The 20108-nt window shown below is 35.4% G+C and overlaps 1 protein-coding gene across 1 annotated transcript in view; it reads right to left on the bottom strand.

The window, feature by feature from the left end:
* COL23A1 (collagen type XXIII alpha 1 chain) overlaps positions 1–20108 on the bottom strand; it is a 307738-nt gene that overhangs the window by 40880 nt on the left and 246750 nt on the right. Inside the window, exons 7-12 of the mRNA XM_087955257.1 lie at positions 14156–14182; positions 13344–13370; positions 7671–7739; positions 4398–4514; positions 3524–3550; positions 2051–2077 (exon numbers count right to left, since the gene is read on the bottom strand). Coding sequence (XP_087811383.1) covers positions 2051–2077; positions 3524–3550; positions 4398–4514; positions 7671–7739; positions 13344–13370; positions 14156–14182 — 294 coding nt within the window. The remainder of the gene's footprint in view (positions 1–2050; positions 2078–3523; positions 3551–4397; positions 4515–7670; positions 7740–13343; positions 13371–14155; positions 14183–20108) is intronic.

The following is a 20108-nucleotide window of genomic DNA, read 5'->3' as shown; positions in this document are numbered from 1 at the left end:
AAAAATATTAAACATTCAAAAATAATTTTTTAAAAAAAGAATACAAGCAGAAACTTGTAAGGAGAGAAGCCAGAGTATAAAATGTATCATTGTACAAACCACAGCCCAGGTACCTCTACCTTTTCTATAATAATTTACACATTATTAGGTTTGACCAATAGCCATTGTGTCATTGAAAGCAACAGAGAATACATTTTAGAATAGCTCATCTCCTTTATTAGATGAAGAAATATCTAATAAAGGAGAATATTTGTAGCTCCGGGTTAAAATGAGGAGTCCTTGGTGGTCTCTGAACTTGGTTTTCTTGCAGACATTTCATTACCCAAACTCAGTTAGCATCATCTGCACTAGAACTGATGATGTTATCTAGCACTGGTGATGTTACCTAGTTTGGGTAATGAAATGTCTGCCAGAAAATAATCAAGCTCAGAGAGCACCAAGGAGCCTGAACAAATATCTTGTTCCTAAACTTCTGAAGTCATTTTGTTGTCTCCACACTCATCTCTGAATTGAAGACAACTAGTGTGGGAATCCAATCCAATCTAATTTCAAAACTGCCAATGAGTCAGAGGAAACAAGGCCAGCTCAGAAAGTGCAGGCTTATAACTCTTTCATTTATTTTACATTCATCAATTTATTTTCTTTCTTTTTTAATGTGACCCTTGACTTCATTTCAAAGAATCTCAGCAAGTAATTGCTTAACATCTGTAATAAGAACAATCTGTCACAGCCTCCTATACATAGGGAAGAGGTTGCTGAGAGAAAGACAGGGAAGAAAGAGGGAGTAAGGGAGTGGATAGTCCTACTCTCTTTTGGTTCTGCCCAACTTTAGTGGTTTTAGTGGTTTAGTGGTAGTAGGCACCAAGCTAGAAAGCGGGAGGCTGTGAGTCCTGCCTTAGCCATGAAAGCTGGGTGGGTAATCTTGGGCCAGTCACTCTCTCTCAGCCACCTCAAAAGGTGGTTGTTGCGGAGAAAATAGGAGAAAGGTGTGTTGGTTATGTTCACTGCCTTGAATTATTTGTAAAAACAATAAAGGCAGGATACAGAAAGAAAGAAAGAAAGAGAGAGAGAGAGAGAGAGAGAGAGAGAGAGAGAGAGAGAGAGAGAGAGAGAGAGAGAGAAAGAAAGAAAGAAAGAAAGAAAGAAAGAAAGAAAGAAAGAAAGAAAGAAAGAAAGAAAGGAAGGAAGGAAGGAAGGAAGAAAGAAAGAAAGAAAGAAAGGAAGGAAAAGCAATGGTATAACTTTTAACCTCCAGTAGTACAACTCATAATAATACTAAAAATGGTTCTCTTTTATTCAATAACATACTGCTGCTCATTCATCGCTCTTTCTGGCATCTATTTGCTGCATGTTCAGCCCTATACATAGAGTGGCTTCAATGTGTGTTGCCTAAACAGAGCAAGACATGTTGCACATATCCAAAAGAGAGACAGGTTTGAGCTGGTTGCTTCTCTGTCTGCTTACTTGGTGAAGGACTATTTTCAGGAGCATTGCCTATGATGCATTGGGATGGTCTTAGTCAAGTGTCAAGCAAGCCTTAGTGTTGAGTACCAGCTTTGGAGGGTAGGGCATTACTGGAGAGGTAAATAAATGAAACGCCCAAACTTCTACTCCTGGCTCCACATCAGTGGTGGGATTCAATTTTTTTTTACTACCGATTCTGTGGGTGTGGCTTGGTGGGCATGGCAGGGGAAGGATACTGTAAAATCCCCATTCTCTCCTCACCCCACTAACCTGCTTTCCAGCTCCATTCTCCTGTGCAGGGCAACAAAATAAGACCCAGCCGATCAACTGGGACTCAGGAGGCAGAGAATAGATGGGGGTGGGGCCAGTCAGAGGTGGTATTCCGAACTACTCAAAATGTCCACTACCAGTTCTCCAGAACTGGTCAGAACCTTCTGAATACCACCTCTGCTCCACATCTCTCCAGTGTTTGCTACTCTGCTAGCTACCTCACCCTAAAAAATCTTAGGGCTTGTTTGCACGACTGGTTACATGATATCCAAATGCAGGTAGTTTTGGAGAAAAAGAAGAAAACCCAATAACTTACTTTTTCCCCTGGAATACCAGATTCGCCCTGCAAAAATAAAATAAAATAAATAAAATAAAATAAAATAAATAAATAAATAATAAATAAATAAATAAATAAATAAATAAATAAAGCATTTTATATGATAGATGCAAAAAAAGGCATGAGAAAATAAAAATAATAAAAATGAAAATACTAGTTCAAATTGATCTTAAAGTTATCTTTTTCAGTGCAGTAAAATTCAATTCTTTCACCAACAACTAATGCAATTTCTCTTAAATAACCTGAGGTTATTACATTTTATGGATAACAGATTTCAAGCGCTTATTTCAAAAGATTTATGTTTAAATTCCACGATAAGTAAGAAGTAACTTTAGACTGCAGAAATGCCCCTTTTAATTGACTGGGAGGTTTCATGCAAAGTTTGTTTTTCATTACTTCAGTGTTAAAATTAAGGAGTCAAGATGAAAAATGGGGATGTTCCTGATTTGTACCTTCATGCTGCTCAAAAAGATCACCAAAAAGATAAATGGGACTTCTGTTTCCCTTCCTGACATGTGCACACCCCACAGAACTTCAGTATTTTTCCCTCACCAACCCCTTTCTTCACTAGTTCACTCAAAGACTAAAAAACATGAATCTAATTAGCTGATACACTGAATTGGAGATAGAAGTAATGGGATGTTTCTGACTATTTTCATTCTCAGAATTAAATTGTTACAAGCTGGTTTTAAAAGACAACTGTGTGAAAAACTCTTTTATGGTGCTTATCTCATTTTTTCTCTTTCAGCTCGACCTCTTAGATTTGTTTGATATTCTACAACTAAACTGAAAATGTTTTCAATCATTATGACCTTTTACAATAACAACTGTTAATACAACAACATGCACTGGAACAATCAAGTCATATAAAAAGTGTGGAAGAAAATCTAGTACATACTTCTTCTATGAGTCTAGCCATTTTTTATAAAATATAAAATATTAGCAGATTGCAGTGGTAACATCAAGTTGGTGAGCTTTCAATATTCTCATTCTGAAATCTGGAATTTCAGTCAATGTAAATACCACTTAAAAGAAATATTATTCTAAAGAAATGGTTTTAAAATGCTCCTTACAAGATAATAAAATGTGTGAAGTGATGCAGAACTACTTTAAGAGGAGGCTCATGATGGCACTAAGTTTAGTTTGGAAAGTTACTCATCAATGAAGACTGGTTATTTCAGTCCTGTATACTACTTTAAATCTGTCTACTGTTATTCTCTGTTAGTTCAGGAGAGATGGAGAAACAATTAGATTAGGAACCAAAAGTGGATGGAAGTAAACAATAGTGATTACTGACCAGGACAAAAGGAAGTCACCTGTTAAAGTTATTAGATACAGGACACAGTGACTAAGAAAACAGACAGAAACTTTTGAGTTATACTTATATATCCCACATTTAACATGTGAACAATTCATTAAAGATGGCTTTAATATCATATATTGCATACTAACCATGACACCAGCTTCTCCTTTCTCGCCCTAAAAAAAACAGATAAATATACATTTTTTCAATTTAGACCAACAATATATTTCACTTCAAAATCAGTTTTCTAAAAACCTTTCTACTAGCATAACGGTGAAGGAGAAAAATGAGAAGATTTTTTTAAAAAATCACAGTGCATTTTCTGTTTTCAGAAAAAAGTACTTCAGGTATTTTGTTGATCTAGGAATCACCATCTTATCAACTCATCCAAGCGACATGCAGATCACACCATACAATCAATAATTAGACTTAACATTGAGCACAAAAATAGATTTCATCTCATTTAATGGTTTTTGGTAAGTAAAACTCTATTGTTCTTCAGATTCAAGGATGGGGTGTCAACAATTAGTTTTTTTTTAAAAAAGATTAAGAATGGCTAAGGCATAAAAAAAACTATCCTGAGAATAGATTTTTCTAACAGAACTGTCATTGCTCAATGGAATAATCACAGCGAATTACTTCACATTATTCTGGTAATTGGTGTTCTAGCAAGGAAAATAAAATGTTGTCAAACCCTGAAGCTTGGTACATAATTATGATTTACAAATAAAAATCTTGATAAGGTTATCCAATGCATTTCATTGTAAAATTATATTTGGACAATATATAAAAAAAACCATTGACTGTAAATAAAATAAAACTTGATGGCAGGTTCAGTCAAGATCCTGCCTCTTTCACCTATTCTCTATTATAACAATGCTAATTTTCTTACACTAATTTCTTCACACATTTATAATTAAGCTGGATATATGACTTAAAGATCTTTTAGCTTACATGCATCATGAGAAGACTCTTCCCCCAAGCCATTCCTGTTAGTTAGCTTTGTTATTATTTATGCCTTACAGGAAGACCTTGCGGTCCCTTTGGGCCATCTTTTCCTGTATCTCCAGGAGGCCCTCTTGAACCCGGCTGTCCAGGAGGCCCAGGTGGGCCAGTGACACCATCTTTACCTTGGTCTCCCTATAAGAAGTTTAGACAAAGCATTATAACATTGGGAGTGGGAGAGCACCTAATAAATGGACTGTACCATCAAATACTAGGAGCACAGTGGCTCATGTGATGCTGGCTTGACAAGCAACCAATTCATGTTCAAGGCCCAAGTGCTGCCGTGGGGAGGGATGAGCTTCCGTCCTTCACTCCAACTCTAGCCATGGACATGAAAGGCACTCTCAACTGGGTGTCCCTTGGGCAACGGTGATGTCACCAGCTAATCCTTTCAACCAAGAAGTGCCTTGGTGCCTCCGACATGAATGCAAACAAAATAAAATAAAATAAAATACTATGCAGGAAGATGGAGAGCTCCAGGAGAATATATATGGGACTTAGTTATCTTTTAAAGTCCTGAAATAAAACTTTAGACTGCAAGTTAATCAAACTTTATGGAGCATAGCTTATTGAACCTAAAGCACCTCATGTTTAAGAAGCTTTTAAAAACATCTTTTGAGTGTATTTGGCAGCAAATATTGGTGGCTATAATGTTTTATTTACCAATGTCCAATTCACATGTACAGATGGGTACAGTATATCTTCTGTCTGTCTCCAAATGCTGGGTTTTCATATCTTTTAGACCAAAATCAGGGGAATTTAGTAAGAAAATAAGATTTTTCAGCAAACTGTCACTACATTTGTAGAAAGCACCAGCAAAGCTATGGAGCCCAGTTATGGTTTTTCGGCAAACATTTCTGCTTATCTCTTATTTTTAACATCATCGTTAGGTCCTGTACAGAGCACATTGGGCAGCAAGTTTTTTTCTAGTGTTTTCAATCTTATTTATCTTATTCTATCATGGAGCAAATGTAAAAAATCTCTACAAACAGTAAGCTACAAATTACATCTTAGCTCATTTGAACATGGAAAATCTAGATGCATGTTTACAGTATCTTAGTATATTCATTTCCTGACTGTCCTCCACAGACCTTCACATTACACATAAAGGTTTCCCAGGCAGACTCCCATCTAGGTGTTAAGACATTGAGGTAGCCAACTAATGTGGGGTTGTTTTTCTTCAACTGCTGTATCATATATTTTTAAACAACCCATACTGTGGTGCTTTTTCTTGGAAAAAATACCTAGTGATTCACTGAAATATTTACAAAAATGCACTATTTGTAGAACAAATAAAACATTACCTTTAAACTGGAGCTCACACAGCAAGTATACACACAAATTAAACTATCAGGATATAGTAAATTACATATCCTATAGCATAGAGTTTACTAGCTTTTAAAAACTTTTTCAAATATAAGATGATGGTTCTTAAACAGCAAGTTGCTTTTGAATTTTAAGATAGTTTCATAATTGGTTTGCAGCAAAGCAGAAATAAATTACTTCATCTTTGAAAATGTTTATATTTAAATCATATTGCAAAAGTATTGTAATTGCACTCATGCGGAATAGTATTATTGTTATTTCACAAATTAGAAAACTGACAAATAGCTTTTCCAGTAAGTTCTAGCCTAAGTAGAGAATTAAAACCAGGTCCCACAAGATGTTATTATTTGAATGAACAACAGTGGCAGTTATCATTGTCATAACCTGGATTTTAATCTATTTTGGAAAATAACAAATAATCCCTCCAGAATATATGGAGCCATCACTGAACCCTTCAAGAAAATTAATATCTAAGGAGGTTGCCCTAGTGTCAGAGTTAATTTAATGCCAACCTATTCTAACTCAAAAATTTAATGATTTAACGTCTTTTCAATTTCTAATGATTCTCCACTGAGTAATATCATAAAACCGAACTAAATAGATCCAGCTCAATCATACTGGAATTTTAAATTATTATTTCATATATATCCCACTCTTACTATTCATTAAAATTGGCAGTTGAACTAAGGTCATAATTCTGGAAACAGGACATATCATCAAAGTCAAGAACAGATTCTTGACAGCTTTCAATTCTTGGGATAAACACAGCATTAAAAAAGTGGGGACATATTATTGACTTATCTGTTTTGATATTGACATGTACTATGTACTATTATACATGTACTATTTTCACTGTACATCACATGCAGTACATGCAAGAACACAGCAATGAACCTAGACAGATCTTGGGGATTGGAGCATGTTATTGTAATGTTTTTCTTAGGTTTGTATGAATAGCTGATGAAGCTCAGATGATGCTAACATTACATATCACAAAAATGAAAAGCACAAGAAAGGTAAACATATTTGATTTATGTAACAATTTAAAACTATAAGCAAGAGAATGGTTTGCAGAAATACCTTAAAGGTAAAGGGTCTCCTCGCACATACGTTTCCAGCTCTAGTCGTTTTCGATTAAAAAATATCTTAAGATTGTTTAAATTTAGGAGTTGCTAATAGTAGGCATTCTTGTAGACTGGATGTATGGACACTTAAGTGTTAACACTGTGGCCTAATGCTCCCAGGGTAAAATGAATCCTCTATTAGGATGTAACACTGCAAACTGCAAGTAGTACAGTGCATTAATTTATCTATTGTTTCTGAAAATTAGTTCTATGTTCTTTAAATATGAAACTCATAGAAGTGGAGATATTTTCCATGCAAAGAACATATTCTTTGTATAAGATGCTTGGGAGTTTGCTTACTTTCTTGCTGACATTTGCAATTCTTGTAAAGCTGCAGTAGATTTCACATTTTAATCTATGGAAAATCTGAGTAGTCATGACATATATTCACCATGACTTTCCCTAAGTGGGGGAGAGGAAGAATTAAATCTGTTTTCATGAAGGCAACCCCTGTATTCTGTCAAATGGTGAAGTAACTGGATGACAATTGAAATGTTTATTCTGGTTAAAAAGTAAGTAATTTTTAAAAATATTATTTTGATGCTTTTACAGTGAAACACAGGGAGACAGACACAGGGGCCTAGCATGCTGTGATCCATGAGAGTTACAAAGAATCAGATATGACTTAGCGACCGAACTAAAACAGTGAAAAACAGTTCTGATTCTAATTGCCACAACACTCAAATATATTCAGTTTAGTTTATGACACAAAACAGTAAGAGATTTTGTCAGAGTGTGAAAAACAGAAGAATAAAATAGTAGAACAGAAGAGCTTAAATTAAAAAAAGCCAACCACCTCTCAAGAAAACGCAGCAAGCCACAAAATTAAAAGTGATTCTACCTTAAGAATACGTCGGCTAAACATATGCTGGTCAGAGAGAAATCCATGACTGAGGCGAGGAAAAGCCATCTAGTCAATGTATGTCAGCAAAGAAAAAGAATCAATACAAAGAAGGTAGAGAAAATGGTAAAGCATTTTATACAAGAACTCCAATAAGAAGCAAACAATTGATATAATCAGAAACAGCAGAATAAACTACTTTATTCAAAACCAAGCTGCTGATGGGTGACAGCAGAATAAAGTACTTTATTACGGTAGTTCACAGGAGACAATTTTTGACAAAAAACCCCCCCCCCAGACCACCTATGTTCTCCTGAGATATGAGTTTGTTTACATAGGTTTGCATACAGATGATATTCTTGTTCAACAAAGCTAAAACTTTGACTAACAAAAACAAAACAAAGGAAGTATACTTAACTCTTGTCTACATAGATCAAAATTTAAGATGTTTTACAGAAATTTTAAAGGGATAACATACATTTTATTAGAGCAATCATATTCTGAGAACACTTGTTCCTAAGGAACTGATGTACAGTAGTTTCATTAAGAGACAAACTACCCAAACTCAAAACTGGGGATATATAATCTAGTATCAAGCTTTTGTTATGAAGTCACTGTGGTATCTTGGAGTATGGCGTCTGAAACAATATTAACTTTCTAAGTTTTGAGAAAATACCCAAATGGGTGTTTAAAGTATATTCCAGGGAAAAACCTACTCCCAATATCTAAATATGTATGTGTTTATGTGCGTAGGTACAGTTTGTACACACACACACACACACACACACACAGAGAGAGAGAGAGAGAGAGATGGCTAGAACTAAAGGAAAAGCATCCTCCTCCCCTTTTTAAAATCAGTACTGACTCCTGATGACTTTCTGAACTTTTCTGGACAAATCTATGGAAATGGCTTGTCACTACTTGCTTGCTAAAGTGAAGAGAGAGTGACCATCCCAAAATAACCCAGCTGGTTTCATTTCCAAGGTGGGACTAGAACTCATGGTCTATCAGTCTCACCAAGTTCCTTAGCCACTATGGCACTTACAAATGATTTTAATATAGAAACATACAAGCAAGGTTGATTTGCCAGGCAGTCCTATTAGATAAGGATAGATCTAATTGCCATATGAACTTACACCACATTTAACACATTGGGAAGGAAATAATTTATGTATATTTACTTATTTATATATGAACTGATTTCTGTATAAGCATCTCAGGAAAATTCTTATTTATAAAATAAAAGGGAAAATGAATGGGTGGAAAAAATACTTAATCATCTTGTATACACCTACTTGGAAGTAAATTTCACTTAACCCCATATGTTACAGCACGGTATTTAAATAATGTAACATCTTAACACAATTTTAATGAAGAATGTTGATTGGAAGCAAAGAATCTGATTAAAAGCACTGTTTTGATATAGAGATGGGATATTGTTTTTTATTGCCAGCTACTTTCATGGACTTTGGTTGAAAACATGTGTTATAAATTACACATTATACTGTTTAGATGATCATTATCATTATCAAAATGCTGTTTTGAGTTAGGTGTCTTGGACTGAATATACTGTAGATATGACTCAAACCTTAGTTGAAGCGGAAGTAAATATTCCAGTCTTCTATGTAATTTTGGGCCACAGGAGTAGCAGAATCAAGCAACCAAAGCCACATTTTATTTATATTGATCTATAGATATTTATTTGCCCATAATCTTTCTGTGTCCAGGGCACAATCAGCAATTCAGTTGGAAAACAAATAATAATGATCTCCACTGCTGTAGTTGACTGATTTAATATATAGAGGATATTGTCACATTCTATTTTAGCCATGTAACAAAAGAGAGAACTAATATAGCAAGCTAGCTGTAAAACTTCATGTTCCATTTGATTTTATTCTTTTTTGAGCAATATTAAGACAGTGGGGACAACATATACTCTACTACAGAGAATGAATTCTGAACTTAGTGTTTTGTACATGTGTTTGACTTCAATTCCACAATCTCGACAGCATTCCAGGCCTGGGAGAGGAAATCAGTTCACAAAATTCCTTGAAGTAAGACTTTTCTTTCTTGGAAATGCTAAAATTTTCAGTAAGAATTCTGTTTCATAAAATTATATTTCCAATTTTCACAAAAGACTTTAATCAATACCATTCAAGGCAAGATTCCTCTCAATGCCTATTTACCAAGATGGAAACATGGGATGATGTGGGTCATTAGAAAAATCTATTTGGTAAAGATAAGTTTGATGGATCAAAAGACTGATGTAATCATTTTCTTTTGTTCTTCATTTTTGGTTAAATATAATATCACTACTCTTTTCCTAATAATTTATATATACAGCACATATACTTCTATAATGAACTTGGTAACAAAAATTCTTTCAGATGTAAATTAAAAAAGGGAAAGGCCTAGAAAGATAGGATTGGGAAAACATGAAACGAAAATGCTGGAAATATGGTATAATATATTCCACAACAATTGTCTGGTCAAACAAAATAGTGGGTCCAATTGGGTACCAAATGTCTGGCCAATTAATGTAGGCTTTGATCATGATGAACTCAGAGAAAATTAAGACTTTCAAATATTAAGTAAATGACTGCTTTCTCTGAAAATGTGAGGTATTTACAGTTGTAAATGTATGTACTATGTACTGTGAAGCATCTAGTATGAAATAAGGCACCCTCCCTCTAAGCCAGGAAATAAAGTTTGCTGCGGAGGCCAAAGCAAAATAAACCTGTCCAATTTAAAGAAATAAAAATAATTTAGGCCAGATGTCACAGAAAAATGTCTGTGAACAAGAACAAGAGGACTTATGGGCCAAAGAAGTAAAGAAATGTCCTAAAATTTCAAAAGAATCTGATTGGTATTTTATATTTGTGAGAGAAAATGGATGATTACATACTGCTGGAACTACAATCTGATTACTGGTCTGTCCTGCTGAGAGACCAGGTCTCAATTTCCCCAAAAGACGCAACACATTTGAGAAAATGGGGCATAAATACATTTCGTAACATGCACATTGCTAAATGCAGACCTCTTTTATGCGTAATTGATAACATCTGGGAATGGCTTGCAATGTTTTCTTTCCTTCCTTTAAAATATAAAGACCCCTTCTGAATCATTTCCATTTTATGGTTTATGTTAAACGCATAGTGACAACAATCTTTCTTTGAGAAAGAGATTAAGCACCACTGCTAAATATCTTTTTTTTTTAGTCACTCAACTTCTAAATATGCATTGTCTTCTGTTCTTCTATGGATAATATTAACAGAAGATTTCCCAAGTGAATTGTTTGTGAATTGTGTTTAAAACTATTAAATTCTTTAAAAATAAAAATAAGGCTCTTTCCATTATAATATAAAAATGCAATGGAATCAAAGCATTCTCTAAAGCAAGCTGTCCTCTCCTGACAAAACTGAGGTAATATATTCTGGCTTCTACTGAATCTAAAGGATTGAATAATTAGAGAAATAAATTTCCTGTTTGGCTTAAAATTTTGTTACCCAGTCCTTGGAAAGCTCACCCTGTTTTTTGTGTAGTAACATTTTGCATTACAAAGGAGAAAACTGTTGAATCCAATTAGTTAATTACTAAACAGAATTCAGTTAGATCAAAAGAGAATATATGTAGAATCTAATCTGGGTCGGTTACCGGGACCAGAGGTTTTGCCTTCCGAGCTTTTGGACTTGGGCTGGAACCCATCTTCAGGTTCCCGGTAACTGACCCAGATTGTTCGTTGAGCTTGGTTGTTTGCTTGCAAACGTTTCATTGCCTGATTAGGTGATATCATCAGTGTTCATGAGTGTGGGGTTTGCTCCTTGTTTACATACAATAGCTTATATACAATAGCTTGCAGTACCAGTTTTGGTGGGAACATGATTTTCTCCTTGATAATACCTTGTTGTGTTTTGCTTTTTGCTTGTTTCTTTGATGTGAATCACTGCTTAGGCTTCTGAAGAGAATGTACTCTAGTCTCTTGTTTCCTTCTTAGCTTTTTTGTTGTCTCTTTGAATGGTGTGTAAATCTTGTTTATCTCTATGAACCAATTGATGGCTGATTTGTGTGAGTACTAAGCTTCCAGAAATACTCTGTTTTTTGGATTTAGCTTGATCTAGTATGCTCACAGTTTTACAATTGAAACTATGGTAAAATCTGTCTATGTATTGTAAGATTAATGAGCTTTTATTGTGCTTTCTGACTACTAGTTGGTGTTCATGGATGTGCTCTACTAGTCTTTTGTGTGTCTGTCCTACATAGCAGTTGTTAAAATCCTTACACTATATATTGTAGATAACTTTTGTTTTTTCTGGTTCTTTGGAACAGCCTCCACCTGGACATCTGTTTGGTTGAATTTTTGTCTTCTGGAGACTGCTCTAAACAGAACACTTCTGGAGGGCATTTCAAGCTTCACCCAATCGTTGTTTAGTTATAGTTTAATACTGTTCTATGTTTTTCATCAGTATCAGTAATCTTCTTGTTATTGTACACTGATATTGTTTATTGTTTCTTATGCATCTTATCTGTATACTACCATCGTATACCATCTGTATACCTTCTTAGCTCCTTTTATAGATTTCCACTTCAACTTGGACTCTATCACTGTCACTAGACCATGTTGCTGTGCTGTTATAACTTTCCTTTTTCCATTCATATCTAAAGAATACCTTGCTTTTACATATGGGATATTAATTTAATAAATTATATATAACATTACCGTTCTGAAATTGTATTACTGAACTACAAAGCTTACATATTTGAAAAAATAATTAGGGCTGCTCTTTCTATTGGCTTTGACGGTGCTTTTGTCTAAGGCCCAAATCTTCTATCTGAGTTATAAGTTATTACACAAACTGCAAGGTATATCAACAGACAGCCATGAAAAGAAATGTACAATCTGGTGCTGTGAAATGGCTGTGAGTGCAAGAAGAGGGAAAATACTCATATACCGTATTTTTCAGAGATTAAGGTGCAATTCCCCCCCCCCAAAAAAAGTGGGTAGAAATGTCTATGCATCTTATACAGTGAATACAGGCCCATTTTTGGCCTTTGGAGACCTCCGTGGGTCACGTTTTTGCCCTCCCCAGTGTCCAGAAACACTCCGGAGGCCTCTGCAGGTCCCATTTTTGCCCTCCTGGGAGGCCTCCAGAGTGCCCGTTTTTGGCCTGCAGAGTACTTCTGGATGCCAAGGAGGGCAAAAACGGGACCCGCAGAGGCAAAAAACCTATTTTTCTTATTTTCCTGCTCTAAACTAAGGTGGGTATTATAGTCGGGTGCATCTTATACTCTGAAAAATATGGTAAGTCTGGAAAAAAATATTATCATATACATTTAAATTGAATTAAGTTTAAATATTGCTTTCTACTAGGAAAAGGAAATAACAAGTTAATAGCTGATGTTTATGCAGAAGTTCTAATGACATCAAAAGGATTTACTCCCAAATAAATATGTACAAAAATGCAGCCTGGAATAAAACTTGTTTTCCTTTGAAGCATTTCCTTAAAATTTGAGCTTTGGGAGAAAGAAAGGTAAGGGTAAATTTTACAGCTCTGTTTCCCCTCCCCCATCCTTTTATCTTTATGTTTATATTCAGATATTTTGATGTTTCTATGCTTATTTCAGTCAAACTCTCATGTACATGTAAATATGTTCATAATTACTAGTGATACTTACCCTTGGGCCAATGTCTCCTTGCTCACCCTACAAAACAGAAAAGTTACTATAATGGATGCTTAGTGTTGCTTTGGGCCAAATAACACTTCTTCCTTATAAATAGGACCAGTGGCCAAATATAGGAAAGTAGAAGCTTCAAAAATTAATGTTGACATTAGCCAACATTATTGCATGTCCTAAAAGTCCTTCACATTATATACTTAGATTTAGTGAGCTATTTAGGATTCACATACAGCAAGTAAAAACAATGTTTGGGTACAATGGAAGAACCTGTAGAATGTATTGTCAGGACAGGTATGGACAAAATATTTATACAATTCTTAGATGAACATATTCAAATAGAAAGAAAAGGGAGTATATCTTTGTGGTTTAGAAACTAGCCAATTGCAATCCTGATTCAGGATTCCAACTTTGCTGCAGAAGTCAAAACACCAAATTCATGCAAGATGCAATATCAGTTTATAGTTCACCAGAATTCTTCCCTTGGCATTAAAAAGGAGGTTATAAAAACATGCTATTCCAATTGTTCTTGCTAGTGGGTACAGCTAACAATTCAAAGATGATTCTCTTTGCTCTTGGTTTCCTTCCCATTTTGTTCTCTTGGATATACATGGTATGCTACCTTCATCTGCTCATGAAAAGCCTGCAAGGGACATCAAAGCAATACACACCAACATACTCCTTGATAATGCTATCCAGTTCTGGCTTGCAGGGTCATCTCAATGAAGCCATTATAGAACAAAGGCCACAGGAATAAGATTATACTTACTAGACTTAACACCTGTCCTAACAAGGTCACTCAATTGACTCACCTTATCTCCTTTTGCTCCTGGAGGTCCCTGTAGACATAAAAAAGAGAATAATTAGCATAGAGAAACATTGTTTTCAATTGGAACCCTTCTTGGTATGTAAACTACCATAAAATAATTATTCTCCCATATAACTATTTAAACATGTGACAGCTAGCACCATAGAGTGGAAAGTGGCTGATAACTTGATCCCAACGGAGAGTCTAAAATAGAGACTTTTGCTGTATTAAGAGACAACCAGTTGTGTAGGGGTAGTGGTGGAGTAAGGGAGGAGGAATTAGAAAAACAAGAAGAAAGCCATTTTTGCTCTATTTTCCCTCCAAGATCTATTTGTTTTGTTGTTTATTTTTGAAGAAGAATAAAAGAGGGGAACTTGAATAAATATTAAATGATTAACATGTGAAAGAAATTGTTCTGTAATTGGAAATCCATTAAATTGTAAAATACACTAGTGTGAAGTGCTAGAGGCAAATTCTAAGTTTCAGAAATCATTCAAAACCAAAAAAATAAGGATTAGAAGAATTAAAAACATCTGTTAGAGATAGCTTGCTTCAGAAAATGAGACTGTTCAACAAAATATTTAACATTGAAGCTTTTTTCTTACAATCAGTTGTTTCTTTATCTGTTCATTAGAGTGGAAGCTAAAATCAATATGTAACTTCCTTTCTTTTGCAACAGTCCTGACAGTTACTTCTGTTTTTAATACTGTATAAACATTTTGCCTGCCTGTTTCTCATAAACAGACAAGAATTAAAAGATGATATTTTTAGGAGTTGAGCAGCCTGTAATTCCATGTGTATCAAAAATTAAAAACATGTTGAAATCAAACAAAATGTATAATTATGGTTTGAATATACAACACAATTGTATGCACCAAGCACACTTTTACAAGTGAGCCAAGATAAACTTAGCAAAATATAGCTGTAAAGGATGTTGAAAACAAACATTTTCACTCCTCCTACCCCCAATTTTTAACTTCTGAAAACTACTCCAGGGACATGTTTTCCTTATTGCTTCAAAATATCCAAATATTTACATTTCTACTTTTGTTGCAGGTAGACCTCGCTTAGTGAGCCCCTAACTGGGGATGGCAACTCAGTTGTTAAGCAAAGCAGTTGCTAAGTGAAATCTTGACTGTGTTTACAATCTTACTTCAGTTTTTCTTTACTTCATAGACCTGTGAAAGTTTTAAATGCAAGGATTGGTTGTAAAATTACTTGTTTAGTACTGTCATGACTGCAAATGATTGTAACAGCGACCACGCATAAAGGCCACCTGTATTGATTAAATACTGGCTGCACTGGGTGAATTTCAACATCAGTACTTAAAAGGAAAATAATGCTACACTGTATTGTCTTGTGAACTTGAGAAGAAAGGCCTTTTGAAAATACAGGTAGTCCTTGACTTATGACCACAATTGAGTTCAAAATTTTGGTTGTTAAGCACGACAGCAGTTAAGTGAGTTTTGCAGTATTTTATGACTTTTCGTGCCACAGTTGTTAACTGAATCACTGCAGTTGTTAAGTTAGTACATGGTTGTTAAGTGAATCTGGCTTCCTCATTGACTTGGCTTGTCAGAAGGTCACAAAAGAGGATCATGTGATCCTGGAACACTGCAACCATCATGAATATGAGTCAATTGCCGAGCACCTGCATTTTGATGAATGACAGCAGGGATGCTGCAATGGTCATAAGTGTGAAAAAAGGGCATCTTTCTTTCTGTTGTAACTTTGAACAGTCATTAAAGTAAAGGTTGTAAGTCAAGGACTACCTATAGTGTCAAATTTATTTTATTTTTATTTTATTTATTTATTTATTTTTGTCATTTGCTTACAAGATAATAGGTATAAGTAAAAACATAGTTATGAATACATGGATACATATAAGAAAAATAAAAACATAAAAGAAACAATAGGGAAGGGATGGTAGGCATAATTGGTGTCCTTATGCACGCCCCCTACAGACCTCTTAGGAAAGGGGTGAGGTCAATAGTAGACAGTCTAAGGTTAAAGTTTTTAGGGTTTGGGGAAGAAGCCACAGAGTCAGGTAGAGTATTCCAGACATTGGATCACTCTGTTGCTGAAGTCGTATTTCCTGCAATCAAGTTTGGTACGATTAACCTTGAGTTTGTATCTATTGTTTGCTCTTGTGTTGTTATAGTTGAAGCCGAAGTATTCATTGACAGGTAGGACATTGCAATGTATGATTTTATATATATACTTAGATCAGACCGAAGGTGGCATAGTTCTAGGTTTTCTAGGTCTAGAATTTCGAGTCTGGTGGCATTAGGTATTCTACAATGAGTAGAGGAGTGGAGAACACTTCTTGTGAAATATTTCTGGACTTTCTCAACTGTGTTAATATCAGAGACGTAATGTGGGTTCCAGACTGATGAGCTGTATTTGAGTATTGGTCTAGCAAATGTTTTGTATGCTCTAGTTATTAGTGTAATATTACCAGAGAAAAAGCTACGCAAGATTAGGTTAACAACTCTTAATGCCTTTTTGGCTATGTAGTTACAGTGGGCTCTAGTACTTAGGTCATTAGAGATGAATACTCCAAGATCCTTGACAGAGTTTGGATCATCAACAAGGTCTTGACTATTCAGCCTGTATTTTATTTTCTGATTTTTTTTTGCCAATATGTACGACAGAGCATTTATTTGTTGAGATTTGAAGTTGCCATTTGTTTGACCATTCTGATACATAGTCAAGGTCTTTTTGAAGGGTAGCAGTATTGTCTGTGGTGTTGAATAGTTTTACATCATCAGCGAAGAGAATGCAGTTGCTCTTGATATGATCACAGAGGTCATTTTTGTAGAGTATGAAAAGAGTTGGTCCTAGAACACTGCCTTGGGGGACACCACTGTTGACAGGTACAGAATTTGATAGGACGCTCCCAATTTTGACCATTTGTTGACTGTTTGACAGGAATGCTTCTATCCAGTTATGCAGGTGTCCAGAGATACCGTAAGATTTTAGTTTTAGGAGTAGTTTGTCGTGTACCACTGAATCAAAGGCTTTACAGAAGTCTATGTAGATTGCGTCTATTGCTTTGCCCTGATCGAGTTGCGTAGTCCATATGTTTTTGCAGTGTAAGAGTTGCAGATTACATGAGTTTTTCCTGAAACCAAATTGTTTATTAGAGAGTAGGTTGTTTGTTTCTAAGAGGAGGAGGATGGATTGGTTAATAATTGATTCCATGACTTTACAGGTGATGCAGCATAAAAAGATTAGTCTGTAATTTTCAACTAGGCTGGGGTCTCCCTTTTTGAAGATGGGGATGACCGTGGCTTGTGACCATAGTTTTGGCAAGGAGATGGTCCTGAAAGATTTTTCAAAGATTATGCTTTGCAGTTCGGCTATGGCAGTGGATAGCCTTTTTAAGAAGTAGGCACATATTCCGTCCGGTCCAATAGACAGGAATGGTTTTAGATTGTGTAGTGCTTTTTCAACATTGTCTTCTGTAAAATTGATATCTATTAGATCATTGTAGTTGTCTGTGGTTTGACTAGGAAATATTGGGCATGATCCATTGCTGTTTACAAATACTGAGCCAAAGAATGTGTTAAAGAGGTTGGCTTTAATGGTGTCGTCGTTATAGTCTTTACCATTAGGTCTTTTCAGGAGTGGGATGGACCTTGAGTCTTTTAGTTTGTTGTTTACAAAATTGTAGAAAGCACAGGTGGAATTGGTGTGTAGAAGTTTTTCTTCTTGTTTAATGTGATAATTGGTGCATTCAGTCTTTATCTGGTGGCATAAATTTTTGTATCAGCTTTTGAAGTTGGCAATGTGATTTGTTTTTCCGCCAAAGTGATTTCTTTTTGGATTGAAGCTTCCTTATTGTTAGGGGTAATTTGTTTTTTCTGGTTTTGGGAGTTGTTCATGGTACATATAGTTTGATGACTCTTTTGATTTCAAGTAAAAATAGGTTGTAAACAATATTGCATCCAGTGAATAGAAATTGCCCGGTGAATACCGGGTCCCTAGGATCTGGTCCCACAGCTCCTTCTATGATTTCTTCTTTCTCTTCCATGTTCCCTGAGTCTTTGTACCACCTGATAATCAGGTCGGCACTGGGGCTCCAGACCCCAGACAGCCCCCTCCCGGGGTGCTGCTTTCAAACAGAGATTAATGTCAGCATTCCAGAAAAACCCAGCTCCAACCCAAAACTCCAAGACAGGCATTTTCTCAAAAGTTCCTTTTTAAAGAGTAGATATACTGGCACATCTGGGGAGAACCTGAATCTGAGAATTCTGGGTTTTCCTTCAGTAATTCAAAAAGACAAACCAAAGCTGACAGGTGTGACTTGCACTAATCTCTTATTATGTTTTGTCTATTTTATTTTCTAGGACATGTTTTTTTTTTCTTCGGGGGGTGGGGGGGGGAGGGAACAGGACACCTGTCAACTTTGGAAGCCATTATGGACTGTGCTGAAATGAGTAAATTGACATTTGAAATTAGAGAACAAGAAGATAAACAATTTTATATGATATGGGATTTGTTTTATCAATGGTTGGATAAAAAAAAACATGGTAATGTAATAGACTAGGAAAGTTTGCAATAGAAGCTTAATAGATCGATATAAAATATAATACAGATATATATAACCATTGGATGAAAGTACAATATGAATTTCATAATAATATTTAGACTATCTCATATAAAATTATGGTATAAATAGTTTAGTCATGAATGATTAATAACTGATAAATATATAAGCATTTGTTAGTTTGACAATATAAACTGTGAATAATGACTATGAAAGGATGGCACAAAAGATTTGTAACCAACTTGACACACTGTATGTATATAAAGTGGAAGATGGCTTTATGTTTTTATGTTTTGTTCGTATATGTTTGTTTTAAAAAATAAAATATATATATATAAAAAAAAAACTTTGGAAGCCATATTAGAACCAGAAGCTTCCATGCTGTCACATTCTTGAGCTTGGGAATTTGGGAGCGGGGATTTAGTAGAGCAGCATTCTTCTTGTCGGTCAAGGTCATGTTGTTCCTGCACTTGGAAGAGGCATAGTTGAAAGGATGTGTCAGGTTGGGATGGAACATGATTGGTCCAGGTGATGGATTGATGGGTGCAGGGGTTTGGTTTGTCTTTTTGAATTACTGAGGGAAAACCTGGAACTCTCAGATTCAGGTTTTCCCCAGATGTGCCAGTTTACCTACTCTAATAAAAGGAACTTTTGAGAAAATGCCTGTTGTCGAAGTTTTTGGTTGGAGCTGGGTTTTTCTGGAACACTGACATCCAACCTCAGAAGGATGGAAGGCTGAGTCAACTACAAGCACCTCAGGAAGCCATCTAGTTTAACATACAGCTGCTTACAGGAAATCCACAAGTAGAAAATAACTGGAAGAGGTTCCCCCTGCTTGCATTGCCCAGCAAGTGGTCAGGGAGCTGATGTACAGCCATATGTTGGCTAGTTGTCATTCAATTTATCCTTTACACTTCAGTTCAATCTACTTGAGTATAGATAACACTTCTGTAATAGTCACAAACGTTCTTATGCATCAGTGGAGCTTCATGCGTGTTCAATCTAGAGTGTTCAAAACCAAGGAAAACCTAGCAGCCAAATTTTCAAACTATTTTTAGAACAGCATGCCTTTTAATAAAAAACTATTTATTTGGCTTTTATGGACTAAATAAATGATTTTCAGAAATTATTCTGAAACACTGCAGCAACATCCCATTATTACTCTTTTACCTATACCTGAATCATGACACTTTTAATTAATCAATTTATCCATCTATCCATCTATCCATCCATCCATCCATCCATCCATCCATCCATCCATCCATCCATCCATCCATCCATCCATCCATCCATCTATCTATCTATCTATCTATCTATCTATCTATCTATCTATCTATCATCTATCTAATCAGTCAGTTAGGTTGCCTAACTCACATTCATGACTCTTGGCAAATAACAAAAATAT

This window comes from Notechis scutatus, chromosome 2 (assembly GCF_049901735.1).
Source record: "Notechis scutatus isolate UNSWTSFEM ecotype Mainland chromosome 2, rNotScu1.2, whole genome shotgun sequence".
In the NCBI taxonomy this organism is placed as follows: domain Eukaryota; kingdom Metazoa; phylum Chordata; class Lepidosauria; order Squamata; family Elapidae; genus Notechis; species Notechis scutatus.
The sequence above is the reverse complement of the archived record's forward strand: the minus strand, read 5'-3'. Positions and strand labels throughout refer to the sequence as shown.